The sequence below is a fragment of the Chelonia mydas genome, chromosome 1 (genome assembly GCF_015237465.2).
Source record: "Chelonia mydas isolate rCheMyd1 chromosome 1, rCheMyd1.pri.v2, whole genome shotgun sequence".
In the NCBI taxonomy this organism is placed as follows: Eukaryota; Metazoa; Chordata; order Testudines; family Cheloniidae; genus Chelonia; species Chelonia mydas.
This window is the reverse complement of record NC_057849.1, coordinates 8,078,210-8,103,220: the sequence shown is the minus strand read 5'-3', so window position 1 is coordinate 8,103,220 and position 25,011 is coordinate 8,078,210. Positions and strand designations below refer to the sequence as shown.

The window sequence follows — 25,011 nt, the reverse complement described above, 5'->3', positions numbered from 1 at the left end:
TTAGAGTGAGTTTTCCCCACACTAGTAAAGAAAGTGTCAGAATCTTACATAACGTTTGTTTGAGAAAAAAACTGCAATGAGATCACACACATGGATTTATAATCTATCACTGTGAATTGTCTAAGTGCCTGATTTTGAGAGCTTCTGAGCATCTACTACCACAGAGCTCACTGGGAATGCCAGATGCTTGGCATCTCTGAAAACAGAAGTCTAATATATGACCACAGTATATGCAGTTAGGTATCCCAAGTGGCTGTCTGATACAGATAAAATAGTGAGAATGTATTTGTTATATAAAAGGCTACATTTTAGTCATGGGTATTTTTAATAAGAAGTCATGAACACGTCACAGGCAGTAAACAAAAATTCACAGGCCTGTGACCTGTTCATGACTTTTACTAAAAATACCCCTGACTAAAACCAGGGGGGGGGGGGGGGCCAGGGGAGGGCGGAGGGGGAGAAAGGGAGGGAGACAGAGACAGAGACAAGAGAGCACCGCAGGTGCTGGGAAGGGGGGGCATGGGTGCTGGGGCAGGCTCCTTACCCAGCTCCTGGGAAGCAGCAGCCCCAGCTCCCGAGAGCTCCACATGCTGCCTCTGCTCCGTCCCAAGCCCCAGTTCTACAGCTCCCATTGGCTGGGAACTGTGGCCAATGGGAGCTGCGGGGGCATTGCCTGGCTGCTGGCAGAGGCAGCATGTGGAGCTGAGCCCCCTGCAGGTGAACAGTGGCCCCAACCCCAAGCCCCCCTACACCCAAACTCCTGCTGCTCTGGTTGGGGGCCCTGAGACTGTCCCAGCAGCAGTCAGTGCAACTGACCCAGGGACTACCCGAGTTACTCTGGCAGCTCCTGGGCCAGCTGCAGAAGTCATTGTGATCATGGAAAGTCATGGAATCTGTGACAAACATGGAGCCTTAGTTATATATCGTTTAGTTTCTCAACACCCCAGGCTATAGACTATGATATTAGGAAAATGGGCCCCTAAATGTTCATATCTTCATTTTTTAAACTAATCCATATAGAGAAGATAGAAAAGTTACAACAAACACAATCTTATCCATAAGAATGTGTTCTGAAGTATTTGAGTCCTCACCTCTTCTTTCTTCTTTGGGTCTGACATAGGGTTTCTGAAAAGAGGAGAATCTCCAAAGGGCGAGTAGGTCAAGCTGTTGAAGTGCTGCTGGAGGGCTGCTTGTTGGGCAGCTGAAACATTTGGGTCCGTCAATGCTAGATAAAGTTGGAGAGGTTAATCTTTTCTAACCATGTATTTAGCACTCAGACTCATCTCAGGACATTTAGGGCATTTAGAAGTGGCCCCTTCTTTATCAGATCTGTTCCCTGTGGGAATTCACAGTTGTATCTGCTGACTTCAGTGACCATACTTTTTACCACTGTCAGCCCTGTAAAGCCAGCTGAATTCTATTCCTTCTTGTATATCAGAATTATTTACCAAGTTCAAATCCATTTCACCTGTGCAAAGCTAAAATGAAGGGAGCTGTGCAGATTAGCCAGAAGCCGAATTTGGCCTGGCAGAACCTTTTAATGGTTATCTCCACTTGTTAGTTTCAACACCAGCGTGCAGTGTCCCTTCAAAGTCTGATTAATGTTAGTGCAAGACCCTTCTCTGAAGGTTCAACTACCTTGAAATTCACTTGTTCAGTTGATTATCCCAGGAAGCAGGGACTCTGAAAAATTTAGGGGTCATGGTGGATAGAGTCACCCTAAGTATGACCTACATTATTTGTTCCTAGATGTATACATTTACGCACATTATAATGCACAGTTTGCTTGCTCCTAGCTTACCAAGCAATCCAGATTGCTCTGTATCAGTGACGTCTTCATTATTTACCACTTCCCCAATTTAGGCCATCTGCAAACTTTATCAGTGATGATCTTCCAGGCCATTGATATTTAAAAAGTTAAACACAATAGGGCCAAGGACCAATCACTGCAGGACCCCACTAAAAATACACCCACTCAGTGATTCCCCATTTACAATTACATTTTGAGACTTCTCAGGTGGCAGTTTTTAATCCACTTATGTCTGCCATGTTAATTTCCTATTGTTCTTGGGTTTTGTTTTGTTTTTTTAAATGTCATGCAATACGAAATCAAAGTATATTCCACCAAACACTATTACTTTTATCAACCAAACTTGTCATCTCATTAAAAAAAAGTTAATTTGACAGGATCTATCTTCCCTAAACCCACGTTGATTGGCATTAATTATATTACCCTCTTTGAATTCTTTACTAAATAGAGTCCTGTATCAGCCACTCCATTCTCTTGCCCAGGATCTGCAACAGATACTGTTTCACTACCTTGGATTCAAGTAACTAAACTTGGTAAATTGCACTCTTACCCACAGCAGGCTGGGGAGCTCCAAAGCCCAGGGTGGCTGTTGATGTATTGAATCCAGGTGCTCCAAACGCTCCTGTTCCCAGTGTTCCACCTAATTTAGGCTGGGTGTTTCCGAATAGTGAAGTCTGCCCTGCACTAAGAGCTACACAGAGGACAGCAACAGTTTAGAGAAGGTTCCATCACGTGCTTGCAGACAAATTACGTTTATCCACACATTTAAGAATTCCCTCAACTATCATTTGTTGAACTGCAAAAAGAAGTTTTACCGCACCCATTGTAAGTTATCTGTGGATTCTTACAAATCAAAGGAATACATTCCTGTTCTGATCACATTAGAGTAAATTATTAATCTAATCCTATACATTCTCTGAGCCACAGAGTTAACTATTAACCCTTGGTGGGCTCCATTCAAACACATTACATTAGGAAGACTTGATTCCAATACAGATTGGGTTTAAGCAGAATAAACAAACGCTCACTAACCAGAGAGTTGAAAGTTGTTACAGGACTAGGTACCACAATGTATTGTAAATTTCTTAAACTTGTAGCTAACTAGAGGGCATAACATTCCTGTGTGAACCCTCAATACCAATATCTTCTATTGTACAAGGTCTTGTATGAATTGGGGAGGGGAAGGGATTTTTCACAGAGTGCAGACTCAATTTCATTCTGCTCTGAGACAGTCCAGTCTCTGGATTTCCCCAATACCTGCCACTACAGATCCTGAGCTGTTACTACAGTTAGAAAGAAATCCCAATTATGGATGCCATCCCCTAGAGGCTTTTTTTTTTTTAAACCTGTTCCAAATCCTGTTCCAAGTCCGGCGCCCAGAGTTCCAGCTGCAGGCTTATTTCCGAAGATACTATTCCCAGCAGTGCTCGCACCAAAACCTAGGAGTACAAAAGAATTAGTGTGCTACTTTTAAGGTAACATTTAACTTCCTCCGTAAAGGATTGTAAGTGAACAAGCATCACCTGGCTAAGGCCAACTTTGCCATCATTGGTATATCCAATAAACTTCACATGCTGTTTCTGGAGCTCAAATAGAATTTAAGGCCTTCGGATGGTGATAAGGTGTTTTTAAGCCACATTAGAGTTTTTAAAAGCATCTCTGTGACATCTAGATAGGGTCTAAGTTTGGTCTGAGAGAAGAGTGGTCGGATTATCATTACAGACACCAATGAAAAAGCAGCCTTGACAGCACATCAGCAAGACAGACCTCAATGAGCAAAGAATCAAACTAGGCCACAGTAGGAAGACAAGCGTGCTCCCAAGTGAGAACACGTCTTCATAATTAGATACCTTCAAGCAGCCATTAAAAAAATTGAGTTCTTACTGAAAAGTAAATAGGGACAAATAGCCAAAAGCTAATGGGTATTCTGGAAGAGCTCCACAACAAGGTGACTTTTCTGTATTAGTACTCCTCTCTACAAAAGATGGGATGGTGGAAGACTAACCAAACACTGCACAAAATCCTGCCTACCTGAAGAGGAGAGGGAAATCTAGGATTTAAAAACCAGCTGATGACTCAGCCATTTGAATATTTAGAGTTCTGCACATAGGTGTTTATATTTCCCTTGCTGCCTCATCCCACTCCCCTAAAAAACATCAACTGCATAAAAGTTTGTGAGCAATTCCATTTGCTTATTTTCCACCTGTAGTCTAAGATGATAATCAGCCCCACAGATTGGCAGTAGTTGTTCATACATCATCGGGTAGGGAATATGCAGCTGCAAATTAACTTCCATGAAAAGATCCTGTTGTCTATATAAAAAGAAAAGGAGTACTTGTGGCACCTTAGAGACTAACCGATTTGAGCATAATCTTTCGTGAGCTACAGCTCACTTCATCGGATGCATAAAGTGGAAAATACAGTGAGGAGATTTATATACACGCGGACCATGAAAAAAATGGATGTTTATCATACACATTGTAAGGAGAGTGATCACTTAAGATGAGCTATTACCAGCAGGAGAGTGGGGGTGCACCCCCACTCTCCTGCTGGTAATAGCTCATCTTAAGTGATCACTCTCCTTACAATGTGTATGATAAACATCCATTTTTTTCATGGTCCGCGTGTATATAAATCTCCTCACTGTATTTTCCACTTTATGCATCCGATGAAGTGAGCTGTAGCTCACGAAAGCTTATGCTCAAATAAATAGGTTAGTCTCTAAGGTGCCACAAGTACTCCTGTTCTTTTTGCGAATACAGACTAACACGGCTGCTACTCTGAAACCTGTTGTCTATATATTTAATATTGAACATGAGAAAAAACTTAAAGGAAGGCCTATGAAATCTATTTTGTCTCGTTTCAGAAAATAAATTTAGAGTGAGCAGGTCTGACATTTGCCACTTCAAATTTTCTCAGAAGAGGATAGCAATGGCAAAGGATTTTAACAGTACTATGACAGATGTTCACCAATCAAGCACAACACTATTACAGAACAGTATTGCCTTCCAAGGTATGTTTCAATTACAGATAGAGATTTCAGATTTTACTGAAAACCAGAAAAAGATCTAGATGTGGCAGCAGAACAATATGTTTTAAAGTTTCTTCAACCCCACTGGACAAAACAAGTCCCATTTTACACTGTTTATACCACACACACACACCCCTCTGATTCTTACTGAGAAAGCAGTTCACAACTCAAGTACATAGGAGTGCACAGTTCAATGCCATTTCTTTAATTTAAGTCAAATGCAATCCAAATCTAACAATAGGCAGATTAGTGGTTAATTGAAGATTGTGAAGCCATCCAATTAAAAAGGTGGTGGTTAGTCCATGCAAGGGCAACAGAGTCAGAGTAACACCACTAACATCGGAAATACAATACCAAACTACCATCCTCTTACAAGTTGCATCCATGCAAGTATCACAGATTAGTTAAGAATGAAGCTTGCTACAGCCAACATTGTTTGCTACTGAAAGCATACACTTCAGAGAACACAAGTGCTTCAACATCAAGATTATTAGCAGCCCAGAAACAGAATGATAGCCAATTACTCTTCTACAAAAGCTGGAACACAGGACTTAAAATTGACCTTTTCTCAAAACAAAGAGCCCTCCTTTAAGCCTGACCAGAACAAATCCATCCCATGCCTGCTGGACTGCACAGCCAAAGCTCATTTGACAGTGGCCTGAACCTGTCTTCTGGGAGAGGATTACATTTCACACTTTGATTTTATGCCAACATAAATCAACATTTCAGTATTCTAAAGCCACTATTTCTCTCAATTTTAGCATGCAGCTTCTTTGGTCTCAGCTCTGTAAAACCAAAAGATAACAGATTTCTTGGGACTTATTAAAAAGAGAGACCACCACTACTGACTTGGTATCTTACACAATAACCCTCTTTTCACTCAACTGTACCTACTTTTGGACCCAACGTTAATGAAATGCCCAATATTTAACAAGTGACTAATTCAGCTATAAATGAAGTAGTTAGATACTGCAACAAAAAATAAGTTTTACCCGGACCCTTACAACATCTTGGAGAATTTGTATATTGTATTACCATTCATACCTATAAGTTTTATGTTGTTACGCACCACCTGGTATTTGCTACTAAGTAATGGTGCATTTTTTTAAAACTTAATCATCTCTCTTAACTGATTCAGAGAGTACTGCCTAGAAAAAGTCTGCAAGAAGACAGAAGCATACTGAACCTCAAACTCCCATACAAACAGAATGCAAAATCAGTTTACAAACAAAAGAGGAGCAAGTCCATGTCCAAGACTTCAAGCTTTCCCCTTCAGCAATATGCATCAAGCACAGCTTACCTGAGAATTTTAAGATTCACAATCATTTAGTATAAGATTCAGTAGCCTGGTGTGTGGTATATTCAGTGTAACTTTAAGAGACTGAATCCCACTTTCTTATATGTACCAAAATTGGAAGTGTTTGTATTGGTTCCTAAAGTCAGGGTTGGTTTGTTACCAAAGAGCCCGCTGCCAGAAGTTGTACCAAACGAAGGAGCACTGGTCGTGGTGGTTCCGAATCCAGCAGGCTTACCAAACAGCGTCTGAAAGGAGAGCAACATGCTTTTAAAACTGACATACATGTTACTATGAAATGCTGTTGTAATCTACCTTTGTACAAGGTAGATTTAAGGCTGCCAAGGAAACTAGCTCCAGATCCAAAATTAGCAGTGGTCCATTATCTCTTGTGTATAAAACTTGGGCACTGGTTTGGCAGGCTGTCAGGAAAACACTAAAACAGCTACAGTGAGATGGAATTAAAAGTCCATTCCATTGCTGAATTAATTGAACAAGTCTATTACAAAAAAGTCAGCATCAATGTGTTCAATATCCAACCCACCAACAGAAAGCCAAATTCTGCTGAATTCGTTTTTATTTTAAATAATGTGCCCATCACAGTACTATGAGCACCTACAAATGCTCTGAAGAAGCGTAGAACTAAGGCACTCAAGATTCTGTATTACTCCTGCTACAGTTTGGTTCATTTAGCAACCCAAGAGCCTGAAGTCAAGTGTTAGGACGTAAATGTTAGAGCAAAGTTCACTACCAATATATTAAAGTGTGTAAAATTAAATTCATATGTGAACTAGTGATATCAGACATTTAGGATATTTTATAAGAGTAGTTTTTCCACACATGTATAGGATTTTTATTCCTTGTGTCATATGTAGTACAAAGATACCCAGACGCAAAGTGGTTTGGTTCTGCTAACAACTTTAGTCTTGTGTAAGGGCTTGTCTTCACTACCGGGGTAAATCGCCTAAGTTACACTACTCCAGCTATGTGAATAACGTGGCTGGAGTTGACGAAGCTTAGGTTGACTTACCCCGGTGTCTTCAATGCACTGCGTCAACGGGAGATGCTCTCCAGTCAACTTTCGACTGCAGAGTGCTCTGCCACCGATTTAGTGGGTCTAGTGAAGACCCACTAAATCGACACCCGCTGTATCGATTGCAGTAGCGCTGATCTCCCCAGTAGTGAAGACGAGCCCTAAGTGTACACTCAGTAGCAATTTTATAGGTCAATTACTCAGGCACCTTTGTCATTGGTGCTTTTGGACACTATACTCCAGCATCTTGAGCGTGTCTAGACAGTACCAGCCATTTGCCAGTCAGTTCCTATAACAGATGCTCAGCACCTCCATGGGACTTGTGTTCATTCTATATATTTTATATTGTACCCTTAGTATAACAGTTAAGGCTCTAGTTCCCTGGGATTACAGTGAAATTATAAAAGCAATGTGGTTTTATGAAGTCACTAGAAATACCCTGAAGGTTCAGACCACACTACTTTGCAGGGGGACATTAATGCACAGAAACCTGCTGCCGGCCTCTAAAAATAACAATGAAGTTTTTACATCCTTAATCAATTTCATTACAAAGGTACAGACATACCGAACCGCCAACACCAAATCCTGTGTTGGCTTGTCCAAAGAGACCAGTTCCAGTTCCTGTTCCAAATCCAGTGGCAGCATTTGTGTTGGCAGCTGTTCCAAAAAGGCTTCCGGACTGCGAGGCTTGGGTTGCCCCAAATAAACCCTGCAAACATAAATCTTGTTTGAAAAAAAGACTAGTATCTACTCTACCAAAGAGCAGTTATAGCACTTTTGTTGGACTGTTGCAAAGATAAGTAGCTCTGAAGATCAGAGTTAATAATCAGAAGCCATGATAAACCCTTTGATACTGAATGGAATATGTTTTCACCAACCTATATTACAGAAGAACTTACAGCTTTAAATACAACTAGCTCTCACTCTCTTACCATCGTGTTTGTATTTGGTTGTCCAAGAGTACTGGCGTTCCCAAAAGAAAAGCCAGTGTTCTGCGTTGTGGTGGCCTGGCCAAATGGTTTGCTGAACAGACTGGTAGTCTGCTGAGGCTGCTGACCAAAAAGGCTCCCTGCTGTTCCTGTTCCAAAGCCAGTTGTACCTATGATGGTCAAGGAAATGAGAGTACAGATTACAGAATGCGAGCCCGGAGTCAAATTCATGCATTGAGTCGAGCAAAATAAATGCACAAACCAGTAATCTAACACAGATGGTTGAAATCAAAATCAAGTAGCAGTGTCATGTGGGAAGTCATGAATACTGTATCCAAAATTTAAAAAGTTAATGGCTTCATGTACCCTGTTAGATGTCTTTTTTTTTTTTTTTTTTTTAACCTGCCTGTGATCATCAGTGCTGGTATTAAACAAATACTGGGATTTATTCTAGAGTGACAGCTTGCAAGTGTGATAAATGTTCTCTTAGAGATCTGACTGACCAATGACACGTTTTACATGGTTAGCTGGACCTGTATTGTACCAATTGGATTGTGGTGTCAACATCTAGACTAGCCTGATTGTGTAGGGGGAGGGAAAGCAACCCAACCAACAAAGGTTAGCAAAAGGAACAATTCTTATAGATGACACCCAACATCAAAGTTCTAAGTCTACTATTATCTAGCAACTTCTACAGCTGCCAATACATAGAACTGTCTGAATTCCTCCCAAATACTAATTTTTTACTGTTTTTCAGCCTCTAGGAGAAACAATTTGACTAGTTCTGCTTGCGTGTGACTGACAGGAAGCGCTGAAAGTACACACAAACACAAACTTATCAAGCCACATCCAAAGAAATGAGTTTTGCGCTTTGTTTGGAAAGTGATAAAGTTCAAGGTTATTGTTATTTCCAATGATTTCTATAGTCTAGCTCCAACCCCTATAAAAGTTTGTCTCTTGTGTCACAACCCCAGCTTTCCCGATATGTTCCTTCTGGACCAACCAGTCATAGGACATCATGGCCACAGAAAAAATAATGTGAGGCTGTGAATTGTGTACGAAAACCATACCCTAGGATGGCTGACTTAACCCAATCCACAAGAACCTTAAAATGTGCCCAAGGCAAGATCCTACTCCTTGATGGGATAGGTATTCACTGGTGTTTATACAGTAGTTTCTGTCTTCAGTTTATGGTCACTGATTTTATAGTTATACAAGTCTGTCCTAATATTGCACATCTGAATGTAGGGAAATGTTAGCAGAAGTTCTATATTGCAACTTAGTTAGCAATCTAATCTATTTTTGAGCTGTTCTTCGCACTAACGCATTTCAGTTTGGGGCTAGCACTGACTTTTGAACAAGCCTGTTTACTCCACAGGGCGAATTAAATCATGGAAGTAACACCGCAGAAGTGAATTACATTCACTTGGTTTTCAGTTATTTTCTTTGATCAAGAGACCCCTGCAATGGAGGTACACACATGCGGCTTGTGCCAAGAGGGCAGCAGGAGGCTAGGGTTTTTCATGTAACGAAGTTGAAATTATCCTGATTCTGCTCTAATGAAGGAAGCAAGTTCCTGCAAGCGTTAAGTACATTTTCTATTGGGGTTTTGTCCTGCTTTAGTTGGCAGAACTGGGCTAGACTTCACTTCCATGTGTTTGATTGATTACGCTACCAATATCATGAATGAGTTCTATTTATCAGTGACTTTTTTTTTGTTAATGGCACACAAGGACTGTAAGCTTTCTTGTAATGCCAGATCCCCTCTCAATATTTGTCAAAAGACATTACACTGGTGTAGAAACTGATGCAAGGTTTGTGTAACACAAGTGTTTAACAACCAAAGCCTGATAACAGTCATAATGTAGTTGTATAAAGTGAGTTTACTAATGTAAATTGTCCTAAGAGCAAAGTGTGAAAAAGGCAAGTTGCCTTGAATTCTTAAGTACCAAGGTCTATGGTGACAGTAAAGCTAGCAGCGATGTCAACACTTACTGGTTCCAAAAGCCGTTTTATTCTGTCCATATGAAAAACCTGCATTAGTGGTGGAGGAGCCAAAGAGTCCAGTAGCTGCGCTGGATGTAGCTGTGGAGGATCCAAATAACCCCGCAGCTGCTACTGCTGGATTTGAGGGCCCTTTCCTGTTTGCCTGGTAATCTTCCAAACGGAGTTCCTAACCAAAAAAAATAAAAGTTTTCTTTACACAGTCATTCCATGTGGGACAAACTAAGTTTGAGCAATTGCGTTGTAGCTCTGAGATGTACTAAACTCAGAAATTGGACACCCACTGCCCCCTCAAAAAAACCCAACATATACAGAGGGTACATTCAAAATTTATTGCCGCTTTAGAGCGGTTACAGGTTTCCATGATATTCTATGCTAAGTTAATTCCAGTTCTGACAGTACGTTTCCTTAAGTGTATCCACTAGTTCATGTTAAGCTTGTGTAAGTTTTTTTTTTTAAATAAACAATGACCCACCTTGTAAAGTTAACAGGGACTTTGACTAGGAGAATTGTTTAAGTCTTACAAACAAACAACTTGCCTTTCAAGTGAAGAGCTTTCAGAGTTAAGACCCCAAAGAAAAGAATACTGGAGAGCTCCACGGCCCTTAACTGCTAATCATCCTCTCATTCCCTCTACAATGAAGAATTGTTCTTTACAATATGTTTCTCCCTTTCATCCCAAGATAGTCTAAAAGTTATTTTCAGATCTGTAGAGGATGCCATGTTGAGCATTTAAAAGCCCAGCTGATGCAAATGAATAGCAAATTCCTCTACTGATGACAAGTTAGCCTGCCACAGGTATATATCACTTTAGAACATTAACAGCTTTCAAAGAACAACATCATTAAAATTATGCAGGTGCTGAAGATTAAATATTTTAGTGTATTGTATGGACCTAATGTCAGGATGTTCATATACCATATAAGTCATAAGACAAAAGCTTAGTGAGGGAGGCAGCAAGAAAGTTTAAATCTTCGATTTGACTGACCTCTAGGGATTTGCTTTCATACTCCTTCATAGCAGTAATACACTGGTGCTTAGTGCTGATGTTAGTGCTAACTCCAGATTTTACCATAGTATCTGTGCCGGTTGGTGGCTGCAAGAAAAGAGTTAGATACTCAATTTGTTTCATGTCCACCTATGTTTTTATAAGTGTAAATTTCTACTGTCCAGATACATACTGCCTAAATACAAAGCCTAAATTTAGTACAGGAACTGGAATGGTGCAGCACGGTGCTATATGTAGCTGTGGCCTTCAACAGCAATCAGCACAGTAAATTCCCCAAAGGAATTCTCAGAACTCAGTGCAATTTTCCCTTTTAGTTTGCAATTTTTAAAGGCAACATGTGCCCAGACTTCTGACATAGTTCTCTAAACCCTTTGAAAGTTATCCCCAACAACCTTTCTCCCTATCCTAGGGAGGATCACATATGCTCAAGTTTGTCTTCACTATTCTGTCCATTCTTTTGAAGTTCATCATTTCCTGAAAGACGGTTTCAGTGAAAAGTCTCCATTTCTATTAGGATGCTGCAGTACGTTGTGTGCACTCTCAACCCTCTTTAAATTTGTAAAGATCAGTCACAGGGGCGTTTGGCAGGATGCTCCGCATCCTCAGCTGCCCTCCAGGGCAGACACAGAGGTTGAAACCTTTCATTATTACCCCATTTTTGCAGTTTCTCCTCTTTCGGACCATCATTCACTTCTCAACTGCCACAGAATCTTCAGGATCATTTATTCCAGACACCTCTTAAAGGGGCCTCATCCAAAGAGTAATCTAGAAAGAGTCTTACTGTTTCAACTACTCTTTCTAGAGCTGTGCTGACTCTAAAGGGGACAACATACCACTAACACATACCAAGAAAGCTTAGTCTCCACTGCTATTAGTCAGAATTTAGTCCTGATTATACAAGAGTTGCAATAGAATTTTAACATTTGTCAGCCCTCTGAAAATTCTATTTTAAATGACACCTAGTAATAAAGTCTGTTAGGCAAGAATTCAGACAAGCTCTAGGTCTATGCAGCTCTAACAAGTCTAGATGAGAGTTAATCCATGTTTCCCATACAATAATTCAAGATTTTTCCATACCAAAGTAAGCTGGTGAATTATTTCTGGACAACTGCTTGCACAAGCTGCCTCCACTGCAATAGTTCTACTGAAGCGCACATGCCTTCTACATCTGCCTATAAATCAGTTATTTTATTCCACAGGTCCTAGCAAGCCAACATTTTAAGTAAAGAATAGCAGAATGTACAGTTCCCTACAGTAAGCAGAAGTTAGGCCTTCAGAAAATAAACAGCACTTACATTAAATTTAATGGTAGTCCCAGTTGGAGCAGCAGTAAAGCTAGTTGGCCCAAAGAGAGAGCCAGATGTACCCCCAAAAGGATTGGAGGCAGTGTTAGTGGTTCCAAAGAGACCTCCACTGCTGGTACTCGTTCCAAAGTCTGTAAATAAGAAAAAAAATCCATACTAAAATAAAAGTCATTTGAGATTTTGCAAGTGTGTTTTTTTAAGAACTACAACCCAATTATTTTATTCAGACCACACTAGAGTACTGAGATTTGACAGAGTTAAGTTTCAGAACCATCCATTTAAGCGTAAAGGCTTTTATTCCGTCTCCTCCTATCATATACCACTTAGATGCCTTTGAAATAGCTCACAACTTCATTGGTTGAAGACAAACTTGGGATAGGTTTCGTGAGACAGTCATGTATATAACCTATAGATCAACAGTGGTTAAATATGTAAGAACAGACCACGACAACCACATGACCTTGTCTAGCTATTTAGATTGCACCCCCCGCCCCCCAAACCCCAACCATTATGGTGCTACTATTTGTTTACATTACATCCTAACTTAGGCTAGCCTCTTTGGGGAAGAGACTATATTGTCCGTCAAACAGAATGCGTATTTGTGGGCGACTGTGATACAGCTGCCTTAAGTTATATGCAAACAATGCTCTTACAGTGGCAAAAACCAGCCAGAATCAGGTGGGATCAAGTATCTGTCACAAACTAATCCAAGATAACGTAGAACTACCTACCACCATGATATTAAGAAAACAGGTCTCAAGTTTAATCTTGTCTGGCACAGATGTCATCCTGCTTCTCTGATGACCATCTCCTGTTTGGAAAACTCCTCAAGTTCCTGATTTAACACTCCCTGTATTACCTACATGCTTCTTGATCCTCTAGAAGCTTTCAAGAGATTCTCTGAAAGCTTTTCATAAGGCACTAAAGGAGCATCAGTGGAATAAGTAAAAACATTGCTATTGGGGATTTATACCAATGCAGGAACCCTACATTTACATTCCCCTGAAGCAGTATTCTATAGCAGAAGATCAAGCCTGTGCTCAGTACATTCCACCTACTGAGCAATGGAGAACATAAAAAAGAGTAACAATCCTAGCCAGTTTCACTCTGCTCCTGGCACCACAAACAGGGAAGTTGTGCGCTATGTGCACAGAACTTGTGCAAGAAGATTAATTCAAGAGGCAATGGAAGTGACTCATGCAGTTCAGGAATTAGCTTGGTCCCTTGGGGAAGCAGGGGCAAGGAGTAACTCCTCTGGCTCAGAAGAGTTTGTGGTAGCAACTGCAAGGGCTGTGTTGTGCTTTAAAGGGAGCCTTTTGCTATACGTTTCATAACAGGAGTTTCTAACATGCTAGAGCCAGAGGATTAAATGGTGATTTTATTCCTGTACTAGAAAGAACAGTGGTGCAAGGATTAAAAACTAAAATGAAATTAATCCAATAGGAAGATCAAGTCTTATAACTGGACAAGCTGCAAACAGTAATATCAGCCAATGTATTTGAGATCCATGTCCCAGAGTCCTAGCACCAGATTTTATTATATAAACAGCAGACCAGTTCACCTAGGAGTACTGTGGATCTCAGTAAATGCTATTGTTGGCAAAGCTTCAGGGAAAAGGTAGCGAAGGCACAGTTGTCATGATTAATCGGCACCATTTGTTCAACCATGTGTTTCATGCTAGTTTAACCTTTGTCCTTCAATGTTTACTTAAAGCAAGAAACCAGAGCTGGAAAACATGCAGTAGTTTCTACTCACTTCCAAATCCAGCCGGTTTATTCTGAGCAAAGGCATTATTCTGGGATGAAAAGAGACCTCCACCAGTGCTGGCAGTCCCAAACAGGCTGTTGGAAGTTCCAGTTGATGTTCCAAACCCAAAGCCAGTGCTTGTGGAGGAGGTGGCTGGTTGGCTAAACGTACTTGAACCAAACAATCCTCCTGAAACCAGGATACACAACAGGATTAAAGTTAAAACAGCTATTTTCAACAACACTGTGTGAATAAGTTAGAGTGATGAATTCTGGTTACTGAGAACTCAGTTATACAGCAACTTCAGCTATACCTGGTTTAGTCTGTGTGTTCCCAAAGAGGCTTCCTGTGTTATTGTTTGACCCAAAGGCTGATGTTCCGAACGCTCCTCCACTGGTAGTACCAAAGCCCGCATCTACACAACAACAGAACTTGTGTAATGAGAAGGGCACATACACACAGGAACCACATACTCCTGCTGTACTCTCAGCTTCCCCTAGTTATTTGCTCCATGACCATGAACAAATCACAGTCTCCGTTTTCCACCTGAGTCATGCAATTTAATATTTTTACAGCACTCTGGAAAAAATGAAGTACTACAAGACTGTTTAGTGTCAGTCATTTATGTTGGAATACAAAGGTTCCTGTTCCGTACTGAAATGTAGAGATTTTCATTGTTTACTTTAACATTTGGCATTACTTTCACTCCTTAACTGAATAACTAGATTTGACAGGCAGCAATACATAAAGCTTATTAATGAAAATCTAGAAACATTGCAATGCATTTTATCAGCCATTAAGCCAGTACAAGAACATTAGAAATCCGTAAGGGATAAGCATGTCTTGTTTAATAGGACTATTTTGCATCCTGGTTGGTAGGCTCAACAGATTCACCACCATGCACAGCAACAGTGTGCCCTTCTCCCTCATTGTCTTTCTAATGTACCTCAACCCCAATATGATGGAACTGCCTTTGAAGTTTGGACTTACCCCACCATTAGAATCACTACTGTAGCTACCCAGTGATCACTTTGCTGAGTACACATGGAATTACAGAACTATTACATCATCCACTTAATTTGTTTGCAGGGCATGAAAACCAACTTTTGAATCCAGTTCAGTTTAATGTGTCAGTTAAAGAATACAAAATTCTATCATGTCCAACTAATTCCCGTCCCCATTAATTTCTCTTTATCTGTAGTTTACAGTTCCAATTTGCAGATTACTTCCAATTACCATTTCCACTACTGGTATTTTTTTTTTAAATGAAGAAAAACAACACACAATGGTAGCTCTATTACTTACTTTGTCCAAATGTTGAAGTAGTCCCAAAGCCACCAGCGCTGCCTCCAAACGGAGTTCCAAATGATTTGTTAAACATTTTCAAGATGTATCAGGTTTTCATAAACCTGGAAAGAAATCATAATTCAGTGATTCATCCAAACCCAATTTTGAGAAGTAACTTCTCAGCTTCTTTACATCCAAAGTCAGTGACACTAAAGTTCAGAACACTTGAATACCTAAGTCACAAAATACATCAACCCAAGATGAAATCCTGCATTATGCAAGAATCATTCTTCAGGACAGTCAGAAATTCAGTTACGAGGTAGGAATCCGAGAAAGGTCACATAACCTGAGCAACATCATGGGAAGTATCAGTCTTTGAAAAGTCACTGAAGAAGCTAATTGGGTTAAAATGTTACCAGCTTGTCATGCAAGACCGATATAAAGTTTCACTTAAAGCCTTTACAGACCCTGCTCCTGTCCATTATACTTGCAACCTGCAATGAGCCAAGCAGCTTCATCCAGGAGTCTAAAATATCAGTTTCTGTAGAATTTAAGCTTTCGTCAAGACAGCTTTAGTCTAATTATGGTTACCAAGAACCCTCTACATGTGAGACAAGAATAACCAATACAACATTCTCATTGGTCCAAAGACAAAAATCTCTAGTACCTCAGTTGCTGTTCACAGCTTTACAGAACAGTGAATTAATGACACCCTGGGCAGTTTTGCTGGTGCTATTTAGATCACTATGGGCAGCAGTAACTGTAAAATCATGATAATTTCAGACTATTTCTTGAGCAAATCATCAGCAACAGAGGCAGGCACTGTAATTATTCACAAGATAGGAGGAACCTCCCTCCCCAAAAAAACAAAAAAGGCTATGGAGGGAGAAGAACAAAGATCACTCCCCTTAGAGCTGCCAGGAGGCTTTGAGAATGAAGAGGGACCTCACTCTCCTTTCAAGCAGTTGGGGGGAGAGGGGAATGTTCAAATTTCAGACCCTTACTAGCTAGAAGCAACCAAAGCCCTCCAAGAACTATGGCAGAAATTCCAGAAGTACCCCCAACACCTACAGCATCTGAGGACAGCAGGGGACAGAACTTTACCAGGACATTGCTGTCCTTGGACTTCAGTGGTGATGCCTGGCCCCATTCATAAGTTTCTTACTTAGGATCGGTAGATGTCTGCTAAGTTTTCTGTTTGTTTTTTTACATTCTGTACACCGTGATAACCAAGGAGTAAGCTATATTTTTTCACCTCTTCTGACAATTTCACCTGCATTCTGACATCCAAACTATTTCCACCAGGACATTTTGAACACCACCTGCTCCACCGCATTTCCCCAGGTGCGAGGTCCAGAACTTGCAACATTCAAATATACCTCTGTGATGATATACATAACTTGACTGAAGTGGGTATCTTAAACATACCAATAAAAAAAAGCTTTCTATAATGAGAATTGACACACTCTCTATTCTTACTCCAAGTATTCTATTTGTTGAATACCTCAAACAAGACGCAGGAAATGGAAAGGCAGTGTACTCACATTACGTTTGTGACAGACCAGGATGCAGGTGTTTTTACCACTGTCATAAAAAATGCCTAAGCCCTGTCTGTGCTACTATTTCCAACACTGGTTAAGTGTACAATGGTGCAGAAGACTGCTTATCTTTCCTAGTCTGTATGCAATGTTATTGTAGCCATGTTGGTTGCAGGATATCAAGAGAGACATGGTAAGCAAGGTGATTATCTTTTATTGGACCAACTTCTGTTACACACAAGCTTTTGCGCTTACACAAAGCTTGACTTGAAGAAGAGTTCTGTGTAAGCTCAAAAGCTTGTTTCTCACTCCAACAAAAGTTGATCCAATAAAAGATATTACTTCACCTACCTTGTCTCTTATGTTTCCTAGTGAAGAGACACCTCAAAGATGCCTATTATCTCAGGTGTCTTCTAAAGAACAATTCACAGTCAGCATGTTGATAGAGCACCAAATGTATGGTATAATTTAATGATAAACTGTTAGCAGTTCAACAACTTTTTCTTCCTTAGTTTCTTCAAAGTTCTTCCCTGAGGAACATCCAGTCACAGCAATTTATTGCCAGCCAAGCTCTTAAGTTGCTCCCCAACATTAAAAAAAACAAAAACAAAAAAAAACTCTGAAAAATCTCACCTTTACCTATCCCCTGGTTACTCTTTGCAGATGACATGCTTTCCCCCACTCCTCCTATTATCCTGCATGAAGACGACATACATAGCAATATTAGCTTTTCTGTAGTCTCCTTAACCTCTGCTTGTCTCCTTTACACCCTTGTGACAAAAGGCCATACCTACACTAAAGAACTGAACTGTTCTGACACAGCTATGATGACGTTACAAAAAAAAAAAAAAAGGCTAGGCCTGAGGCCTGAACTAAAGTCAAGCCTTGCTGAGAGAAAGCAGAGTGAGCAAGAGTCAGGCCAAGTCAGGCCCTGCCCAGTTACAAAGCAGATGCCTGACTGAAGGTTCACTGTCCAACACATGAACTTGGAACAACAGGTCTGACACTGCGAAAACACAAGCACTCTTAGGCACTGAGTCTTCAAGTAAGCACACTCCAGAAGGATTGGACCAGAACACCCTGAAACAAAGTTATGGTGTAAACACACTCCCTGAAGATGATACAGGAACACACTGGCCCCTCTTAAAGATAAGGTTAGGATGACAGGGTGATGGATAGAGATGTTTTGATCAAACCAACATGTACAAGGTAAAGGGGCAATACATAACTTATTTGTAACAGTGTATAAAAAGGGGGTCGCAGAGGGTGTGTCTTTGTCCAACCGAAGGGGGAACGGGAAGTCCTACCACTCACTGAGCCACGTACACTGTCACAGGCATACATGTGCTAGTGCAAATGCAGACATTGATCCGGGGAGTTAGGACCATGCTTCGTTGACAATAAACTTGGCCGAGTGCCTTCACTACGGAACCAAGTCTGTGGTCTTTTTGGGAAGTTCGACTGAGGTCTGCTGGGTCAGCTATCTGTACAGAACCAGCATAGTACATAGGAAGCGCGCGCACACACACACACACACACCCCCAACAGACTACAGGAAGTAAGTGTCCAACTCTATTCAGCACTGTGAGGCCACAGCTGGAGTTCTGTGTCCAGTTTCGGGCACCACACTTTAAGAAAGGTGTGGATAAACTGGAGAAAGTCCAGAGGAAAGCAATAAAAAGAATAAAAGGTTTAAAGAAACCTAACCAATGAAGAAAGGCTTAAAAAACGGGCATATCTGGTCCTGAGAAATGGAGAGGGGGCCTGATAACGGTTCTAAAATATGTTAAGGATGGCTATCAATCATTTTCTATGCCCACTAAAAGTAGGACAAGTAGTAATGGACTTAATGTACAAGAAAGGAAATTTAGGTTAGATATTAGAAAAAAGCTAACTGTGAGAATAATTAAGCTGCTGAATAGGCTTCTAAGGGAGGTTTTGGAATCCCCATCATTGGAGGCTTTTAAGAAACAGACTGGACTAATACCTATCAGGGATGGTCTAGGTATACTTGGTTCCACCTCGGAGCAGGTAGATGGGCTAGACGACTTTTTGAGGTCACTTAAAATCCTACATTTCTATTATTCTGATTCTATAATGGTATCAGTTTGAATAGTTCAGTGTGTCCGCTCTAGCCATGCGGACTTCATGTTCAGAAGCATTGCAATTGTTACATACTCCTACTACTGCCATTTTAAACTGTCTCAACTGCAGTGCTTTCTGGCTACCTAACCCAGAGTTTCTAGAACCAATGCATTCTAGATTTCAGACAGCCACCAGTACGCTTTAGTAGAATAGTGGGAAACGTTATCCAGAACTGGTGCAGACTGAAAGTTCAAACTAAACTGATATTAGGCTCTGCTGGAAGCAAGTGTAATCCAAATAACAGGTTTCAGATGCTCAAATAAATTGGTTTCAGAGTAACAGCCGTGTTAGTCTGTATTCGCAAAAAGAAAAGGAGTACTTGTGGCACCTTAGAGACTAACCAATTTATTTGAGCATGAGCTTTCATGAGCTTTTCCACAGTATGCATCCGATGAAGTGAGCTGTAGCTCACGAAAGCTCATGCTCAAATAAACTGGTTAGTCTCTAAGGTGCCACAAGTACTCCTTTTCAAATAAATTGGTTAGTCTCTAAGGAGTACTTGTGGCACCTTTTCTTTTTGTAATCCAAACGGTATTTGGCACATCAAAACAAATCACATCCCCACAAGCACAGGAAACAAGTTCTTAGCACAGTAGACTTCTCTTGTGTAGACAAGGAATGATTCACTGAGTTCTACAGGCTTCTTATGGCTTGTTGTTCAAAAATAAGGCAGGATGTTCATTTAAACCATAACAGCTATTCCAGAGTAACTCCATGTGCGGACCCTCTGATTCCAGAATAAGTGTGTCTTTTTTCTGGTTTAGCTTAATTTACTTCACGGATGTTAGGATATAGATATTCAGGCCTGTCTGCAAAGGCCTGTACTTTAAGAATTTAGGTGTATTCTTATCACTTGGCTAGTTAGAGATATAAAAGAAAGAATCAAAATCACTGTCTGCCAGTGTAAGGTCCTTCTCTTACTGGGACAGTCTGAGGCCCTGTTCTTAGGCTAAGGCCCTTGGCTAAGCGACAGAGGCAGCCATAAGCTGGGAAGCGACCGGTCACATCCTCACATTCCAAAGCAGTCACATTGAAAGAAGGTGCTATTGGGCTGTTAGGAATACAATCCTGTCCTGATAGTGCCTATCACCTCCAGAGAAAGGGAAGTGCCTAGAAGATGTAAGAGGAAATTGAGGTTGATAGTTTTCTGTCTGGTAAGAACTCACTTATCAATAGACACAGCTGGGAAACTCTTATGTCTTTATAGATGTAGTTGTGAAATCCTCACTTCTGTATTGTTTTGTCATTATAGTTCCCACCTTGGCTATTGTTTATTGGCATGGTCTCTGTCTGGTTCTGTGATTGTTTCGGTCTGCTGTATAATTAATTTTGCTGGGTGTAAACTAATTAATATGGTGGGATATAATTGGTTAGCTAATCATGTTACATACAATATGTTAGGATTGGTTAGTTAAATTTCAGTAGAATGATTGGTTAAGGTATAGCTAAGAATATTACTATATAAATTAGGGGCAAACAGGAAGTAAGCTGGGATTCGAAAATAAGGAAAAAGGAACTTTTATTTAAGTTTGCTGGAAGTTCACCCCAATAAATATCGAATTGTTTGCACCTTCGGACTTTGGGTATTGTTGCTCTCTGTTCATGCGAGAAGGACCAGGGAAGTGGGAGAGTGAAGGAATAAGCTCTCTAACAATGGATGTTTCTTCATTTAGGCCAAACTTTTATACCTTCCCGTATATACTAATTTCTATGTCACCTTTACTTCCTAGCTCTGAAGTTCCCGAGATTCCTTCTTTGGTTACATTGCTCCTGAGCAACCTAAATGGCAATTCAATTTTAACTTCCTAACTTTTCCCTTTAGGCTTATAGCTTCCTCACTTTCCTGAAACAGCTCTCTCTGAAGCTTAGTGTGCCAGTAGTATTGCTTGGTATGATCCCACAAGAATGATAATTAGGGTTACTAAGGCCATGTCTCCACTAGGAAAATTTTCTTCATATGGCTAACTCCTGCATCAGCAACTCAGTATAGAAGATAACCCACTGGCTCATACCACTGTTTTAAGCACGGTCCCAAACTGACCTGCTCCGAGTAGCTTGATGCAAAGTACTTGAGTGTGGCAGCAGTCAGTAGCTTATCTACACTGGGGTGTTAAAATAAAAGGCTGATGGAGCTGAACTGAAGTTAGTAGGGGGTGTATATCAAAAAAATTCTCCTTACATAGACGGGGCCCTCAAACCAAGATCTAAGTGAGTAACAGCCATTCCTTTGCTCCAGAACAATCTGTACCAATCATCTTTTATAGCTTAAAAAAAAAAAACCCAGGCGGCTTCCAACCACGTTTCTAAGTGATGGTCAACCAATTTCTCTGAACTTAGTTGAAGTCAATCACTGTTAACAGATTTTTGCCCCTGTTCCAACTTATCCATCAGGGTCTAGCTCCAAAGGCTAGTAGTACACCCACACTACATTATTTTCTATGTATAGTGATAAAAATATGCTTACATTCCATTGACCTGAGATGTCTAGTTTTACCCTAGTTCCTGCCACCCAGACATTGACAATCAATAGTGCTGCATCCACTTCTATAACCTAACTTCTCTTTCCTACAGTAAACCATTGACAATTGAGTCTCTTGACACTCGCCTTTCCGATTCTCCCTGGCCCCTAACTCACATACCATTACAGCAACTTCCTCTACTACTAATATCACTAGAGTTTATCTAATCTAAGGGCTTCTCAGCTCCTGCTAGTTCCCTTCCCCACCCACAACTGGTTTAACATACAACCAACCTCAATTTTCTTTTTTAAACCAGGCTCCCTTCTGGATGAGTTGGAGATGACAGACTCTCCCATCCTCCCGTAAAAGTACTCTTGTGCCTAAACTGAACCAAATCCTCTCTTACATGCACAAGATTAAGCCACCCGATCCAGGTAACCATTCTTACTAATTAAAAAACTGGTGCCATTTATAACTAGTGAGTAGCTAATGTTAAGAAAAAGTTGTATCCCTTCTCTATCTCCCACTGCATCCCATCTGTAGCTTTATGCTACAAGTTACTAAGCACTAGACATTTTTATTTTTGTACCTTGTACAGCACCAAACAAATCAAGGCTTAAGTGATTACCAGGACCCTACCCGAAGTCCCCCACATTACTTGTGATATATGTAATTACGGTTACTCTCATCTCTAGAAAAAGAAAAGGAGTACTTGTGGCCCCTTAAAGACTAACAAATTTATTTGAGCATAAGCTTTTGTGAGCTACAGCTTACTTCATTGGATGCATTCAGTGGAAAATACAGTAGGGAGATTTTATATACACAGAGAACATGAAACAATGGGTGTTACCATACACACTGTAACAGAATGATCAGGTAAGGTGAATTATTACCAGCAGGAGAGAAAAAAAACCTCTTATAGTGATAATCAAGGTGGGCCATTTCCAGCAGTTGACAAGAACATGTGAGGAACAGTAGGGGTGAAAAACAAACATGGGGAAATAGTTTTACTTTGTGTAATGACCCATCCACTCCCAGTCTTTATTCAAGCCTAGAGTTAATGGTGTCCAGTTTGCAAATTAATTCCAATTCAGAAGTCTCTCGTTGGAGTCTGTTTTTGAAGTTATTTTGTTGAAGAATTGCCACTTTTACGTCTGTAATCAAGTGACCAGAGAGATTGAAGTGTTCTCCAACTGGTTTTTGAATATTATGATTCTTGACATCTGACCTGTGTCCATTTATTCTTTTACGTAGAGGCTGTCCGGTTTGGACAATGTACATGGCAGAGGGGCACTGCTGGCACATGATGGCATATATCACATTGATAGATGTGCAGGTGAACGAGCCTCTGATAGTGTGACTGATGTGATTAGGCCCTATGACGGTGTCCCCTGAATAGATATGTGGACACAGTTGGCAATGGGTTTTGTTGCAAGGATAGGTTCCTGGGTTAGTGGTTCTGTTGTGTGGTTGCTGCTATTTGCTTCAGGTTGGGGGGCTGTCTGTAAGCAAGGACTGGCCTATCTCCCAAGATCTGTGAGTGATGGGTCATCTGCCTGAGGGATTGGAGCAAATGCGGTTGTATCGCAGAGCTTGGCTGTAGACAATGGATCATGCGGTGTGGTCTGGATGAAAGCTGGAGGCATGTAAGTAAGTATAGTGGTCAGTAGGTTTCTGGTATAGGGTGGTGTTTATGTGACCATTGCTTATTAGCACTGTAGTGTCCAGGAAGTGGATCTCTTGTGTGGACTGGTCCAGGCTGAGGTTGATGGTGGGATGGAAATTGTTGAGATCATGGTGGAATTCCTCAAGGGCTTCTTTTCCGTGGGACCAGATGATGAAGATGTCATCAATGTAGCACAAGTAGAGTAGGAGCATAAGGAGACGAGAGCCGAGAAAGAGTTGTTCTAAGTCAGCCATAAAAATGTTGACATACTGTGGAGCCATGCAGGTACCCATAGCTGTGCCGCTGATTTGAAGGTATACATTGTCCCCAAATGTGAAATAGGTATGGGTGAGGACAAAGTCACAAAGTTCAGCCACCAGGTATGCCGTGACATTATCGGGGATACTGTTCCTGACAGCTTGTAGTCCATCTTTGTGGGGAATGTTGGTGTAGAGGGCTTCTACATCCATAGTGGCCAGGATGGTGTTTTCAGGAAGATCACTGATGGATTGTAGTTTCCTCAGGAAGTCAGTGATGTCTTGAAGATAGCTAGGAGTGCTGGTAGCGTAGGACCTGAGGAGGGAGTCTACGTAGCCAGACAATCCTGATGTCAGGGTGCCAATGCCTGAGATGATGGGGCGTCCAGGATTTCCAGGTTTATGGATCTTGGGTAGCAGATAGAATACCTCTGCTCCGTGATCTGGGGTGTGTCTGTGCGGATTTGCTCTTGTGCTTTTTCAGGGAGTTTCTTGAACAGATGGTGTACCTTCTTTTCCCCCCCTACTGTTCCTCACATGTTCTCATCAACTGCTGGAAATGGCCCACCTTGATTATCACTACAAAAGGTTTTTTTTCTCTCTGCTGCTGTTTATAGCTCACCTAAGCTGATCACTCTTGTTACAGTGTGTATGGTAACAACCATTGTTTCATGTTCTCTGTGTATATAAAATCTCCCTACTGTATTTTCCACTGCATGCATACGATGAAGTGAGCTACAAGCTTTTGCTCCAATAAATTTGTTAGTCCCTAAGGTGCCACAAGTCCTCCTTTTCTTTTTGCAGATACAGACTAACACGGCTGCTACTCTGAAACCTCTCATCTCTAGAACATCCATAATCACTGTAGCATCTGAAATATGAGACCAGTCCCCCCACCAGAACCAAACACCTCCCCCCAAACAGATCTTAATACTCGCTAAACCGCCCTCATTGATTTGGGGAGGGGGGCGGGGAAAACCAGCAACAAGTTCAGGGATGAGCCCTATAGCTACCATCCCATTACCATTTCAGCAGCCAGGATGGGGGAAACTCAAGCTGCTTTCACCCGACACAGGTTACGGGTAAAAAACTAGCAATAACCACAGCACAATACACAGATGCCTTCTGAAGAGACATCCCACCACCACCCGCAAACTATACACCCCCCCCTCCACTCTGGCGACACAGCCCAACGCCCCCCGCCCCCAAGATCTACACCCCCCCCCCACTCTGGCGACACAGCCCAAACCCCCCCCCCTCTGGCGACACAGCCCAAACCCCCCCCCCCAAGATCTACACCCCCCCCACTCTGGCGACACAGCCCAAACCCCCCCCCCAGATCTACACCCCCCCCCACTCTGGCGACACAGCCCAAACCCCCCCCCCCAAGATCTACACCCCCCCCCCACTCTGGCGACACAGCCCAACCCCCCCCCCCCCCAAGATCTACACCCCCCCCCCACTCTGGCGACACAGCCCAACCCCCCCCCCCAAGATCT

General features: G+C 41.4%; 1 protein-coding gene across 3 annotated transcripts in view; it reads right to left on the bottom strand.

The window, feature by feature from the left end:
- Window positions 1-25,011, bottom strand: part of NUP98 (nucleoporin 98 and 96 precursor) — a 59,811-nt gene that overhangs the window by 34,080 nt on the left and 720 nt on the right. Inside the window, exons 2-13 of one of the 3 annotated variants that reach the window (XM_037909839.2) lie at window positions 15,466-15,569; window positions 14,474-14,575; window positions 14,170-14,349; window positions 12,406-12,545; window positions 11,090-11,197; window positions 10,093-10,270; window positions 8,101-8,267; window positions 7,734-7,877; window positions 6,299-6,383; window positions 3,157-3,249; window positions 2,361-2,501; window positions 1,092-1,225 (exon numbers count right to left, since the gene is read on the bottom strand). In XM_037909839.2, the coding sequence (XP_037765767.1) occupies window positions 1,092-1,225; window positions 2,361-2,501; window positions 3,157-3,249; window positions 6,299-6,383; window positions 7,734-7,877; window positions 8,101-8,267; window positions 10,093-10,270; window positions 11,090-11,197; window positions 12,406-12,545; window positions 14,170-14,349; window positions 14,474-14,575; window positions 15,466-15,541 (1,548 nt within the window). In that variant the 5' untranslated portion in view covers window positions 15,542-15,569. Of the gene's footprint in view, window positions 1-1,091; window positions 1,226-2,360; window positions 2,502-3,156; window positions 3,250-6,247; window positions 6,384-7,733; window positions 7,878-8,100; window positions 8,268-10,092; window positions 10,271-11,089; window positions 11,198-12,405; window positions 12,546-14,169; window positions 14,350-14,473; window positions 14,576-15,465; window positions 15,570-25,011 lie in introns of all 3 variants that reach the window. The other 2 variants (XM_037909790.2, XM_037909912.2) reach the window with 2 other exon arrangements.